The sequence below is a fragment of the Lepidothrix coronata genome, unplaced genomic scaffold (genome assembly GCF_001604755.1).
Source record: "Lepidothrix coronata isolate B3197 unplaced genomic scaffold, Lepidothrix_coronata-1.0 Scaffold122, whole genome shotgun sequence".
Classification (NCBI taxonomy): Eukaryota; Metazoa; Chordata; class Aves; order Passeriformes; family Pipridae; genus Lepidothrix; species Lepidothrix coronata.
The window spans coordinates 2,383,241-2,397,969 of NW_016690302.1; the positions used below are offsets into that span (position 1 = coordinate 2,383,241).

The following is a 14,729-nucleotide window of genomic DNA, read 5'->3' on the forward strand; positions in this document are numbered from 1 at the left end:
GGAGGCGGCGCGGGGCGATGGCGGCCGCGGGCGCGTTCAGCCTCAGGGAGGTTCTGGACGCCTTCCGGGGGTGCGTGACCGAGCGGCGGGAGGGGCTGCTGGAGCCCTGCCTGAGCGGCTGGTGGGGGCTCATCCGGTGAGTGCCCCCCGCGCACAGCGACTTTGGACGGGAGCGGGGAGTGACAGCGCACGGGGCGTCAGTGGCGGGTCAGCTGTTCCTTGAGGCAGGTGGGAACGTCAAAGAATTACAGTGTTAGGGCAGGAAGGAAGCTCCCACGGGGAAAAAAAAATGGTTTCTGGGGATGGACATCTGTGCGCAGCCCTGCGGCCTCCGGGGTAAGGAGGATGCGAGTCCAGAGGAGGGCACAGAGATGCTCCAAGGGCTGGAGCCCCTCTGCTCTGGAGCCAGGCTGGGAGAGCTGGGGGGGTTCACCTGGAGGAGAGAAGGCTCCAGGGAGAGCTGAGAGCCCCTTGCAGGGCCTAAAGGGGCTCCAGGAGAGCTGGAGAGGGACTGGGGACAAGGGATGGAGGGATAGGAAACAGCAAATGGCTTCCCACTGCCAGAGGGCAGGGTTGGATGGGAGATTGGGAAGGAATTCTTCCTTCCTGGCACAGGTTGCCCAGAGAAGCTGTGGCTGCCCCTGGATCCCTGGAAGTGTCCAAGGCCAGGTTGGACGGGCTTTGGAGCCACCTCGGATAGTGGAAGGTGACCTAACCCTAACCCTGCCCATGGATGCTCTTTAAGGTCCCTTCCATCCCAAACCATTCCGTAATTCCATGGTCCCCCAGGTTCCTGCAGAGCCTCGGCGCCGTCTTCGGCTTCATCTCCAAGGACGCCGTTGCCAAGGTGCAGATCATGGAGCGGCACCGCCGGGGGGAGCAGGGGCAGCACTACGAGTCGCTGCAGTCCATGGTGGAATTCGAGCTCTCCCGGGGGCCGGCGGAGCTGCGGGGCCGCCCCGACTCCGGGTGCCGGACGGTGCTGCGGCTGCACCGCGCCCTGCTCTGGCTGCAGCTCTTCCTGGAGGGGCTGCGCACGGGCCACAGGGATTCCCGGACCTCCACCATCTGCACGGACTCCTACAACGCCTCGCTGGCCAAACACCACCCCTGGGTGGTCCGCAAGGCCGCCACGCTGGCCTTCTGTGCCCTGCCCTCCCGGGACGCCTTCCTGGAGGTCATGAACGTGGGCCCCCCCGAGCAGGCCGTGGACATGCTGGGGGAGGCCATTCCCTACATCCAGAGTGTCTATGGCATCACCCAGGAGCTCTTTGCCCAGCACAGCCTGCTGGACCTGCCCTGACAGGAGGGGGCACATCCCAGCAGGACTGGGGTGAAAATCAAGTGTTTCTCTGGCTCTCTGCCCGTGGGCACCTCCACCTTCCCCTTCCCACTTAGCCAAGCTACTCTGGGTGCCTCACCTCACAAAACATATACCAGGGGTTTTTATATCTATTTATGTGATACATATAAAACACATATCATACATGTATTTTATATCTGTGTCAGTGTCTGGGGGGGGACGACTCCTCCCAGGCTTAAGGATTTCCTTTCCCTTCCCAGCAGGGATCTGACCACTTAGCCAAGCTATTCAGGGTGCCTCACCTTGGAACAGAGAAATATGAACCAGGGTTTTTTTTATCTATGTACGTTATATATAGATACATGTATGAAATGTATTTTATATCCTAGCGTGGAGGTCTACAGTAAGAAAAAAACCCCTCACAGCAGCAGGAGCTTTAAGGATTTCCTTTCCCTCTCCAGCAGGGAGCTGACCATTTAACCAAGCTATTCAGGGTGCCTCACCTTAGAACAGAAAAAGATGTACCAGGTTTTTTACATCTATTTATGTTATACACATAAAACACATATCATGCATGTATTTTATGTCTATGTCAGGGTGTGTGTGGAGCTTGACACTAAGCAAAAAAAAACCCCACAGCAGTATGAGCTTAAGGATTTCCTTTCCCTTCCCAGCAGGGAGCTGGCCAAGCTATTCAGGGAGGCAGAAAAAAGATGTTCCAGGTTTTTTTTCTATCTGTGTGTGTTGTACATATATACATGTATGATCTGTATTTTATATCTATGTCAGTGTGTGTGTAGACCTCGAGACTAAGAAGAGAACTCACAGCACTATGAGCTGCTTAAGGGATTTCTTTTTTTGTTGCTGGAGTCACCTCCAGCTCTCCAGCAAGGCTGGGAGGGGAGGTGGTTTCTTTTTAAAGCCAAACTCTGCAATTCAGCAGCTTCTGTGCATTTAGACCACTAGTTGTGGCCTTGTGTGACACGAGGTGGGGTCTGAACACATTTACACTCCCCTTGATCTCCCCTGGCCACTTGTGTTTATCAGCTTCATTGCATCTGGGGGGTTTGGGGGGATTCTGGGGGGGGTTTAACCTTGAGAATGTAACTGAGTGAAGGATGTGTGGTCACACACTGCTGCTAAACCTGTGTTCCCCAGAGCTGAAGGAGCTGGGGGTGGATGTCCCAGATCCCCTCAGCAGCACCTCCTGTGCCCTTCCCCTGCCCATTAAATCCATGCTCTTTGCACTTGGGATGAGGACCAATTCCTAATCTGTGTCCAGCCCAGGCTGCAGACTGCACCTGAGCTGGGTTCCAGCTGTGCTTCTACGTTGTGTGCTCATGTGGTGGTTGGTTTTTTTTTGGTTAATGAATGTGTTAAATGCCTACAAAAACGATTTCTCTGACTGGGGAGAAATCCACACTTGTACTGTATGTAAATCACTACATGGCTTCTACTGCAAATCACTGTAATAGCCAAAGGATGAAAATGGAATTTACTGAGCTTCTGGAAAGCTGAGAAAGCACTACATGTTTAGTCCAGGGTGATGTGAATGTTTGGGGGAGGAGGGGGAACCTCACAAGCTGTACCATGTTCTGATTGTGTCTTTTGGGCATAATGTAACACTGTGTGATCCAGCAAATCACTGTTACCTCATGGAAACTGGATTAACTGGACATAAAATTACGTGAATAATGTGCTTCTGAGGAGTGTCCTTTATGGGAATGTGCTCTGGGATTGTGGGGTTGGATGGTCTTACACTGTTATCTACTCTGATCTTCTCTCACTGGCAGAGTCTGTTTCATTTACCTGGAGATCAAGTTGAGCTTTTTAAAAGAAGTTACATATTTAAACCTATCACTTAAATATTCCATTAAAGGGAAAGTACCCTTAACAATATGTCTGTACAAACATACCTATATATAACACAGCTACAACTGTTGCTTGCCTGAACTACTGGTGTATTTAACTCTCTACAATGTATTTGCTTCTCCTCATTCAAGGGAAGTATTGCAGCCTTGGTGCATCACTTTGGTGCAACTTGGTGCATCAGTTTTATAATACAGCATAAATATATAATAAACCAATAAAATGCAGTAAACTGAACTTTTCATTCAGAGCTATCCTGTGTGCTGAAATCCAAACCTGACAGGAGAAATGCAAGCCATGATCCTGCCTAAATTGCTTCGCTGAGAACTTGTACCTAAACCTGAAGTTTTTCAACTGAAATCAATATCATAGCTCAGTGTGAGGAAAAAAAATTCAACCAGCCAGTAAAAACTTCCTAAAAAATAACAAGCACCAACCTTGTGACCCAGGACTGGCCTTCTCCAGGCAAATTCCTGTGATGCCCTGAGGAAGAGCTGGTTATCTCCATCGTGGGGTGACCCTGAATTTGAAAAATATATAAATAAAAATTACTGCTGTGTAAACCTCTTACAAAAAAAGAGGTTTTACAAAAATCAGAGTGGGCCACCTGAGTTTTTTACCACCTATCCCAGAGGAAGCCCAATTTCCAGAGCTGTGCCAAAAGAATTTGGTAATTCACTCTGAGCAAAGGAAAGCAGGATGAGGGCAGTGGTTTTCCAACCAAGAGCACTCAGAGGGCATTGCTGCATATTTGACTACTGCCCGCTGAGCACAGAGTTAAATTAATGCATTTTGCTAAACAAATTCTTGCCCAATATTTCCATCTCCGAGTTCTATTTAAAGTGATAAAGCTGGATCCCCCCTGCTCCTCTTCCCTCTCCCACAGTCACTCAGAGATTTCTTCCCCCCCCCAGACAGCCAAAAATGGTCCCTGAGCTGCTGCTGTGCCTGGGTTTGGGTTGTGCAGGAGCCCTCAGCCCCACGTGCCTGTCGGCTCAGTTCAGGAGGCCCGGGGATTATATCCTGGGAGGGCTCTTCCCGTTTGGGAAGGACACCCTGAACCTGTCGATGCGCTTGGAGCCCACCCCGGTGGTGTGTGAGAGGTAAGAGGGGTTGTGTGAGAGGTAAGAGCCATGCTGGCTTCACCAGGGCTGGGGGGAGAAAGGAAAAAGTTAAGTCATCCTAGTGGTGTGTGGGGAATAAGAGCAATTTTGGCTTCACCAGGGCTGGAGGGAGAAAGGAAAAAGTCAAGTCATCCTAGGGGTGTGTGGGAAATAAGAGCAATTTTGGCTTCACCAGGGCTGGGGGGAGAAAGGAAAAAGTCAAGTCATCCTAGTGGTGCGTGGGAGACAAGAGCAATTCTGGCTTCACCAGGGGAGAGAAAGGAAAGTCATCCTAGTGGTGTGTGGGGAATAAGAGCAATTTTGGCTTCACCAGGGCTGGAGGGAGAAAGGAAAAAGTCAAGTCATCCTAGTGGTGTGTGGGAGATAAGAGCAATTTTGGCTTCACCAGGGCTGGGGGGAGAAAGGAAAGTGGTTCTTCTGGTGGTGTCACAGCCAACACTGAAGGTGGGATGGAGCAAAGAGGAGCTCTGAGGTGCTGGAGCACTGGGGTAAGGGAATGTCAGCTTCTGATCCCAAAATGGAAAGTGGGTTTGTGTTTTCTTGATGCCACTCTGCTGTCAGACTTCGGGCACCTGTTTTGATGGAAGCTTTTAGCAGCACTTGGCTCCCTTAGTGCTTGAATCTCACACATAAAGGTGGCAGTGCTGCTTTTGCTCCATGCCCTGCTCTCCACAGGCAGATTATGAGGTAAAAGGACACTCAGTACTGTGCAAAAGGCAAAGCAGGGAAGAAAATCCCCTGGCTTGCACGTCTGCTGGTGTGTGATCGGTATTTCCTACTCACTCACACCAAGGAGGTTCAACAGCACCCCATTACAAGCTCCTCACAGCTCTGTGAGGAGGAGAAGTTGGTGTCCTGCTCCTGCTTTGGCAGCAACAAAGCACAGGAAAGCCAAAAGGGGCCAAAATCCTTCCATCTTCACAGGCCCTGGGGCAGGGAATATGTTCAGTGTACTGAGATACAGGTGGGAGGAAAATCCCGGGAAGAAGGACATTTATCCTGAATTAGCACCTTGGGAATCTCTGGTTTTAGGAGTGAAGCACACAAAGCTGAGAGCAGGTCTTGACCCTCAGAGCTAAACATACTTGTCTCCATACTCTGTTCCTTCTCCTGGGAAGCTCCAAGGATATATTTGCTGGCAGACAAGATTAATTAGATTTGAAAAGTGCTCAGACTCTCACAGTAGAAAATTTACAAACGGGTCCAGGGGTGCTCTGGCTGCTGACAGTGCCACAAATGCCTGGCTTGGCCACAGACAGGATGCAAAGTGTAAAAAAACCCATGGAATAAGCTGCTCCCTGTTGTAACAACCCCTGTAGTTCCTGCCTCCTCCTCCTCCTCCTGCAGGTTGAACATGGATGGGCTGATCTGGGCTCTGGGGATGAAGTTCGCTGTCGATGAGATCAACAATTCCACCTCCCTCCTGCCAGGGGTGACACTGGGCTATGACATCTATGACAGCTGCTTTGAGCCCCTGGTGGCCCTGCAGGCCAGCCTGATGTTCCTGACCCGGAATGACACCGCAGGCACTGGAATTCTGTGCGACTCCACCGACTGCCAGCCCCGCGTGACCGCCGTGATCGGGCCCCACAAGTCGGATCTCTCTCTGGTGACAGCCAAACTGTTCAGCACCTTCTTCATCCCACAGGTAAAGAACCTCTCTGGAGAAGCAGGAATCCTTCTTTCTGGTGGGGAAGGGTTTGGATCGACAGCGTTGTCCATGCTCTGGGAACACGGATTGTTAAAGTGCAGTTCCTGTCTTTGCCACAGGTTTCCTGGGTGATCTTGGGTAGGTCAGTCAAATTCCCTCCTGGAGACACTACAGTGTTTAACCACCCAGAGAGAACAGGGAGAACTCAGACCACTGTGATCCATGTGAAATGGGAATAACAGAGCTCCCAGTGTAAACTGGGAGGATCTCATGAACATACTGACTAAAATACTTGACTACACATGAGAAAACGTGACTAAATACTCAGTTACCACAACAGAGGGTTGGGGAAATTTAGCCCTGAGCTAAGATATAATTGAATTTTGGGGGTGTCACCCTGTGTAGAAAGCAGCTAATTATCACTGTCATTAATGATAAGTGGAAGGAGACAGTAAATGCAGCCAAGATGGATGAGTTCTTCCCACTATCCTGACCAGCATTTTTGAAACCTTAGGGCACTAACACTAAGAAAAGAAGGTGGAGAATGACCTGGACACCCCTCTTTGCCTCCCCCTGTCCCTCCCACCCTGCAGGTGAGCTATGCAGCCAGCAGTGAGAAGCTCAGCAACGCCGAGCTGTTCCCGTCCTTCTACCGCACTCTCCCCGGAGACAAGAACGTGGTGGAAGCTGTGGTCCAGCTCCTCAACAGGTTTGGGTGGAACTGGATTGGCACCATTGCAAGCGATGATGAGTATGGCCAAGGAGCCCAGGAACTCTTCTTAACCACAGCTGGAAATAACAACATCTGCATTGCCTTCGAGGGCATAATTCCTACAGACGTGACTGAGCCCAGTGACAAAAAACAACTGGAAGAGGCCATTAACTTAATTAATAGGACCAAAGTCAACATCATTGTCCTTTTTGCCTATACTCTGTCAGCCCAGGCCCTGCTGGAACAAGCCGTCAAGATGGGACTGAGCAAGAGAGTCTGGATTGGCAGCCAGGCCTGGATGCTGTCTGACTTACCTACCTCCATCCCAAATATTCAGAGCATTGGGACAGTCTTAGGCTTTGTGACAAAAACAGGCACAGTCCCTGGCTTCCAGAAGTATGTTGCTGACCTCTTTACCTCTGTTCAGCAGGACGAATTTTGCCAGCAGTCCAGAGAACTCAACCAGCTCATGAGCACCAACGTGCTGGACCTGCAGTGCCAGGAGTGTGACAACATCTCCCTGGGGGACCTCTCCTTCCTGCTGAGCATCACCCAGGTGCAGCCTGTGCACATGGCTGTGTACAGCGTGGCCTATGCTCTGCACAGAGCCCTGGGGTGCACCTCCAAAGCCTGTCCCAAAACACCCATCAGATCCTGGCAGGTGAGTAAAGGCCGGGGGGGACAAACAGCCACTTTTCATTATAACCCCAATTTCCGTTCTCTCCTCAGCTGCTGTACTACATGGACGCTCTCCCGTTCGAGGTGAACGGCCAAAGCTACAGGTTTGATCAGTCCCACAGCACAAACACTGGCTACAAGCTCATATTGTGGTCCTGGAAGAATGGCATCCTTAGGTACCTGTCTGTAGGTGACTATAAAGAGTCCCTGCACATCGAGGAGTCCCAGATCCAGTTTCACACTCCAGATCAAAAGGTAAAGATGGCCCAGCCAATTCCTTCTGACTTCTTTGGTGATACAATTCTCCTGGAAGTGCCTGGCTGATGTTCACTCCTCCCTTTGCCAGGCGCCCACATCAGAGTGCTTCAGGCACTGCAAACCAGGACAAGTCAGAAGGGTAAAAGGATTCAACCTCTGCTGCTATGACTGCACGGACTGTCAAGAAAATACCTTCTGGAACAGTGAAGGTGAGGTCTGAGAAATCTGAAGGCTTTAACTGCATTATGTCTATCTGCTGGTTGAGGTAACAACCAGTGGTGAGCTCTTCCTCCATGAAGCACTGCCAGTGCAGGGGATTTGCCTCCCTGCTCTGCTGTGCTTTGCTCAGTCTTGCCCTAGAAATCTTCCCTGGGGACCTGCCTCTGCTGAGCCCAGAGGGATTGCACGAGGACAACGTGTATGTATTTTACCTCAAGAGGTAGGAGAGAGGGCTGTGATGAAATTCTGGGGTCACAGGTGGGAGAGAAAGGCATATGATGAAATTCTGGGATCTTTTGGAAGCTTTCTGGGGAAGGGAAACAAGAGCTAAGAAAAGCAAGTCCTTTGGGGAGAAGGGTGGGGAAAAAAAAAAACAGAGTGAACTGTCACAAGCTTTGGAGTTCCAAGACACTTTGGAGGCAGGGACATCCTAACCCACATCTGTGATCCATCCTCAAGGGCTGGGTGGTCATCATGCCCTCACTGCTCCTTCCCAGACGACTCCAAGTGCATCCCCTGCCTGCAGCAGCAGTGGGCCCCTGCCCAGAGCACCCAGTGCTACCAGCGCAGCGAGAGGTTCCTCTTCTGGGACGAGCCCCTCACCATCGCCCTGCTGGTCCTGATGTCCATCACCATCCTCCTGACCTGCCTGACAGCTCTGCTCCTCCTGAGGAACCTGCAGACCCCCCTGGTGCAGGCTGCTGGGGCCGAGAGGAGCCTCTTTGCCCTGCTGTGCCTGGCACTGCTGAGCCTCAGCTGCTGCCTCTACGTGGGGAAGCCCAGTGACACCCACTGTGCCATGCAGGAGGTGGTCCACGCCCTGTGCCTCAACGGCTGCTTCTCCACCTTCCTCATCAAGACCCTGGAGATCACCCTGGTGACAGAGTTCCCCAGCTATGCCCCCTCCCTGCTGCGCTGGGTAACCCACAGGAGGTCCTGGCTCCTCATTGCCTTGTGCCTGCTCGTCCAGGGCTTGCTCTGCCTCTGCCACCTCTACCTGGGCCCTGCCTACCTGGGCCCTGACTACAAATCCCTGCCCAAAGAGGTGCTGCTGGTGTGCAGCACCAAGTCCTGGGCGGCCTTTGCCCTCCTGCACAGCCTCAACGGCTGCCTGGCCCTCGTGTGCTTCCTGGGCACCTTCATGGTGCAAACGCCGGGCAAGAAGTACAACCTTGCCAGGGGCATCACCTTTGCCATCCTCATCTACTTCATCGTCTGGATCTTCTTTGTGGCCATCTTTGCCACGCTGGGGACAGTCCTCAGGCCTGTCACTCAGATTGCCACCATCCTGATCATCAGCCTGGGCATCCTGGTGACCAACTACGCCCCCAAATGCTACATCATCTTGTTCAAGCCCGAGATGAACACGGTGGATTGTTTCCAGAATTCCATCCAAGAGGAGCCAGAGGAGGACTCAGCAAACAATAAACCAGACCCATTGTCACCTGCTCCTCAGTAAAAGCTGGCTGTATTTTAATGAGATAATTCTGTTTATGAGCACTCTCTGGCCCCGGGCACAACCACCAGCTGTGAAAGCACAGGGCTCTGCTCAACCAGCTAAAGCCAAATGCTCCAGAGGAGCAGATCCATCCTCTCTGGAATGGCCTGTTCCATCCCCCACAAACAGCCAAAAGCAGGTTCAGTTAATCAACCAATCTTCAGTAGTGATATTTTATATGAATTTCTCTCTCAGCTCTGGCAATGTGAGCAGGAAGCCTCACCCAGAACACTTCCCTGTAAACACTGCTGGTGATTTCCCCTTCTAATTAACTAAATAACTGCTCCAGAGGTAAAGCCATGAATCCTTTCCCAAGCCTTAGAAGAATTTTCAAATATATCCAACACCAGAGGAATAAAAAGAACATTCTGATAAGTAACAGCAGCTGTGTGTACGATATAAAGAGCATTACCCATTCAAATTGCAGCTCACTCATTTGTGTTTCGTTCACATGTGTTTGCAAAGGACATGGAAATCGGGCCCAGGCACATGGAAATGAGCAGTGTGCAGATCACACCACCCCAAGCCATGGCACAAAGTTCCTCCACCCCAAAAACCACACAAAGATCACCAAAAACTCCACATTGCTGCCAAACAGTACCAAGTCACATCACCAAGATCTTTTCTCTTCCCCACCTGCTTTAACAAGCAACTATATTACTCCTTTATTCCCTACATTAAAGTTTTTCCATTACTGCCCTTTTATTCCCTATATTAAAGTTTTTCCATCTCTCCACTGGGTGCTGTTGCAAATTAACTCATCAGTTCAGCTCAATTAAAGAACTGGCAAATTAATCTAAACCAGGAAATATTTTCATTCTTTAAAAAAAAAAAAAAAAAAGAACTTTCTGGTGCACTGCAAAACTACTTGTCCTAGATTTTTGTGAACACCTGCATACAAAAATACTCCTCTCAGTGTGATTAAAAATACCAAAACTCTGACCTGAAGCCCGGAGTCCTTGCTCCTGGAGCCTGCAGCAAGTCTTCATGAGGATGTTGTTGCACCTGAGCCTCTCAGTATTCCTTGCTCCAGGGCTGTGATTCCATAGCAGAGAAGCCTTAAGTAGCTTTTGATCATCATCATTCCAGAAATAGAGAAGGAAAAAAAAAATCCATTTACCTCTATTGGCAGCAGCCAGAAAGCCAACTCTGATCACAGCCAGAGCCATGACAGGCTGAGTTTTCTTTCAGGGGAGGGAGAGAGGGAGGGAAAAGCAGCTGATGAGACTTTTCAAGCAGCTCCAGTCACCTGCAGACAACTCACCCTGGGTCAGCTGGGGCCCATCAGGCCCTGCAGTGAAAGGCTGCAAGAGCATGTCCAAAATTCTGATCATTCAATGTTCACCTGAATTTGGACGATTTAATATTCACCTAAATTCTGATCCTTTGATATTCACCTCACTGGGAAATGCTGGCTAAAATTTGTGGTATTTAAACAATGTTTGACCCTCCCTTTGCTCCATCTGATCTCTACCAGCTGGGAAGAGGGAATCTGCCTCCTCAAGCTGGGGTTGTCCTTTGTATATGGAATGATTTAGGATGGAAAAGGCTTTTAAATCATTTGAGTGCAACTGAACCCCTCAGACCCTGCAGGGAGCCTGGTAATTCATAATAAACATCCCGTGGTTTAATGCTTACCAGAGAATAAAGTGGTGTCCTAATGATCCTACCTTGGAGAGTCCAGAAATGGGGAATATTCCCATGGAACAGCTGAATACACTGATGGGTTTTAGCAGCACATTCAAGTCCTGGGGCTGCAGGCAGGACAACTTGTTCCAGCTCATGTCTGGGAAAACAGGGGTTTTTCCTCCAGCTCTCTGGAGCCCTCACAAAACTCCCCCCTGCCTATCAGCACCTCCTGAATCTTCTTGAGAGGACAAAACTTGGGGGACAAAAAATAAGAGGAAGATTCAACCAGCATTTCATCAATCTTGACTAAAAGGTAAAATGCAACAGTGCAAAGAACTGAAGACGTACACCGAGGTTATCACATAAAATTAAAAGCTTTTTAGTGTTTAAAATAGCATTTACACATAAGCAGCTATATATTAACTATACAGACACTTGGGTTTTAATACAATATCTACAAAAAAGAATTCAATTATGCAATAGACATTTAACAGGAACAGTGCAGTCCATGCTAATAAGAGGTCACTCTTTGAGTAGAACCAATTCTAGGATAGGTGATAGTCTGGATTTTCATTATTTAAAATCATGTAACTTTGTTCCTCTACTGTACATAAAATTCTTTACATGTATTTCTAATCACTGATTAGAATTAATAATTTTAAGTCAATCTTATTACAATCCAGTTAAATGCAAAAAACAAAAACAATTACATCAACTCATGAGCTGTCAAGTCTCAGGAGGGGACTGCCCACTTGAAGAGAACAAAAATAATAGCAAAAGTCAATGTCTGTGCATCATTGCTTGCCATCCAATAAACCTTTGGATAAAGTGTCCAGGGGACTGTTACCTTGGAAAAGGGAGATTTATTAATAGGAGGTAAAAGACAATAGCAGTGCTTTTAAGACTTATTTGCCAAAAACTCCTCAGAGTTAATATACCAGGTGGATACACTCCCCCTACAGATCCTGCCTCCTTTGGGGAGGAGGTGTCATCCCAAACTGTTTCCTCATCATTTTCCACGATCCTCCAGACAAACCTGCTGTTAAATCTGTTGGCAGGGACGGGTGAGCCTTAAGCTCAGTCGAGGGTCTCACTTCCAGAATAAAAATGTCAGCCACTGAAGGCTCCTGATTTGAGGTTGTTTCAATGCCCTGCACAGCAAACCCCTCGCTGGAGCTGGAGCTCAGTCACTGACATTAAATCAGGGATAAATTTGAGGCCCTGGTGAGAGAAAACAGATGGATCTGCAGCACTCCAGCCTGCAAACTTCCTTCCACCTGGCACAGCAGGGAATGCTGTGCCCAACAGGAGACACTGGCACAGGCAGGTCCCGAGGCCCCCCTTGGTGGAAAGACACGTGAGCATGCACTGAAAGCCAAGGATGGGATCTGGGAAATCTCCTGTCTCTTGTGAAAATTGGGATCTAGCAAAGATTCAGGCCTGACCTTCCACTCACTCCACCCTCTCCACTGGACACCACGGGGGGGGATCAGGGGTTTGTTTTACACACAGTGGCCATCACGTATTGCACTGTCCACACAGGGGCATCTCCACCCTCCTGCTCTCCCTGCAAACAGCAGGTTCCTCAAGGACCAGCACCCAGCACACCCAGAGCAGTGGATGCCTGTTGTGGGTGAAGCTGCTTCAGCCTGAATTCCTCAGCAGACTAATGCTTTCCCACACCTGGGTTATGGATTTGCAGCCTCATTCCAGAGTGACCCACGAACACACAAGTTTATAACACAGTCATTTCAACATAGCAGCAAAGACCAGCAAGACACAGAACAGTTTCTGCCAACAGCATTAACAACAAGACCAAAAAAACAAACAAAAAAAATAAAAACAAACAAAAAACAACCCAGCAGGTGTGTAAACTGCAACTCTTGGAAAGACATAAGGAAATAAAACACGTTTCTTCCACGGGTGAAAGCTCAGCCCCCAGCTTTAATCCCTTTTGGAAATATTAAAATGAGAGTCTTTTCCCCCAGCCCTCCAAGTTCTGCCTTAAGACAGAGCGGGCCAGAAAAATCAATATATATAAGAGACCAGAAAAGTTTTAAATTAATTTAAAAGTAGAACCACTAGTGATTGTCAGTAAAGTCACAGACTCCTTAACAGTGTCTCCTGGAGACATAGCAGAATTACACCATTATTTTACCCTGATTTACTTCATTGCTTTCAATGTCAATCTTTCAGAATAGGTTACCAGGTTAGGGTAAGCATCTTTGCTGTGGAACTGGGAGGAGGAAAGGAAAAGAAAGGTACTGTTTGCACAGTCAAGCTCTAGGTAGTGCCACTCTTTTGGAGAAGCCATCAGCCACGTGGCAATCCATGCCAGCCCATGGGATGGATGATGATGAAAGCACTGCTTTCAGAGACATTAGGCAGCTTTTTGGGAGGCTTTTGTAAAGAAAACTAGTTTAGAAGGCCAGTAAGGGGAGTACCTAGTCTGAGTGACACAGAGTTTCCCAAATGCCTGGTTCCCTTTTGAAGGAGAGACTCAAGTCTCCAGCTAACACAGACGTTTGGAGCTTTGGCTGGAATCGTTACTCTGGCTCTGACAAAGGGATGTGTTTGCACACAGACCTGGAACAGGGAAAGAAGCGAAAAATCTATCAGGATGAACAACACCCAAAATGTCTGAAGAGTCGTTTTTCAGGGTGACAAATGGACATGGAACTGTGTTGTGTATCCTGAGAAAGATGTTCTCTCTTGGCCTTCATCTCGGGCGTTCACGCTACCCACAGAGCACGGGACGAACCAAAAAGCAGCTTCTTACCAGTGAAAAAAAATGCTTATATACAGTCAAGACTGATCTTAAAGCACCTGTCCTAAAACCTGCCAGCAGCAGGCACCTCAGAAAGGAGGATTTAACTGAGGCATGGCCCCATGGCCAAATGCCACTAAGTGGCTGCAGCTCCCCACGTGTGTCCCATCAAATGAGGCACCGTGACAGAGCGTGGGTGTGCTCTCACCATACCCTCCTTCTGACACCTTAAAAAAAAGCTTCTTACACACCACTGAAGGCTCCTGAACTTGCTTTATCAAGTGTCCACAGCCTCAGAGCAGGAACCACACAGAAATGAAACCTTGGGGATGTACAACAGCAGTTGCTTCAGTCAGGGCTCCTCAGCAGAGAGGGTCCCACTCGGTGTCAGGTGTAAGGATTTGTTCACTGTACCATTTGGGATCTGCTCTCAAAACACCCTCACACCTCTCTGCCAACAGCCAGCCCCTGTCTGTGCTCAGAAACATTCCCCTGGGACTGCAAGTGGGATTAGACAGCTCCAGGTTTCCATTACAACAAAAAGAGAAAGATACTGCTCCAAAACGAAGGACAGAACAACAGGTATCAAAATGAAATCAAAGTGAAGAGCCACATCCCAGCAGGAGCCAGGATTTAGCTGGAATGGGATGAATATCCCCTTGGAAAGGGAAAAGCTGCAGCTACACTAACAGAACTGCATGGCAGCAGCTGTCCTGTTTCTGTGGAAATAACTTTTCCAAGCAAGTGCACATCCAGCAGGAACAGCCACATCTGTCAGCAGGGGTGGGACTGGAATGCCCAAGAACCAACTGCAGCTACAAAGTCACTATTGTGGTACTGAAGGAAACAACTTGACAAGTTCTGCACAATGAGCACATACAGTAGCAAGACTCCAGCACTCCCTTGATAGAATAATATCTAAAAAAAACCCCCAAAAAAAAAAAAAAAAAAAAAAAAAAAAAAAAAACAAAAAGGAAAAAAAAAGAAAGAAAGGTTGATTTATACTCCCTAGTCAGCAGAA

The 14,729-nt window shown here is 48.9% G+C and overlaps 2 protein-coding genes and 1 long non-coding RNA gene across 3 annotated transcripts; 2 read left to right on the forward strand and 1 right to left on the reverse strand.

The window, feature by feature from the left end:
* Positions 1–6: 6 nt before the first annotated feature.
* CPTP (ceramide-1-phosphate transfer protein) lies at positions 7–3,032 on the forward strand. Its single transcript, XM_017825744.1, has 2 exons — positions 7–136; positions 790–3,032. Exons 1-2 carry the CDS (start codon positions 18–20, stop codon positions 1,301–1,303), a joined length of 633 nt encoding a protein of 210 aa, XP_017681233.1. The 5' UTR covers positions 7–17; the 3' UTR covers positions 1,304–3,032.
* Positions 3,033–4,096: 1,064 nt separating this feature from the next.
* TAS1R3 (taste 1 receptor member 3) lies at positions 4,097–10,026 on the forward strand. The gene is made up of 6 exons (XM_017825745.1): positions 4,097–4,275; positions 5,644–5,944; positions 6,541–7,320; positions 7,389–7,592; positions 7,684–7,804; positions 8,312–10,026. The coding sequence occupies exons 1-6, from the start codon at positions 4,097–4,099 to the stop codon at positions 9,271–9,273; spliced, it is 2,547 nt and encodes an 848-aa protein (XP_017681234.1). The 3' UTR covers positions 9,274–10,026.
* Positions 10,027–10,324: 298 nt separating this feature from the next.
* LOC108502632 lies at positions 10,325–14,661 on the reverse strand. The gene is made up of 3 exons (XR_001876537.1): positions 10,951–14,661; positions 10,577–10,657; positions 10,325–10,379 (listed from the first exon to the last, which is right to left on the reverse strand). It is a non-coding gene; the product is annotated as an uncharacterized LOC108502632 (long non-coding RNA).
* Between the last annotated feature and the right edge of the window lie 68 nt (positions 14,662–14,729).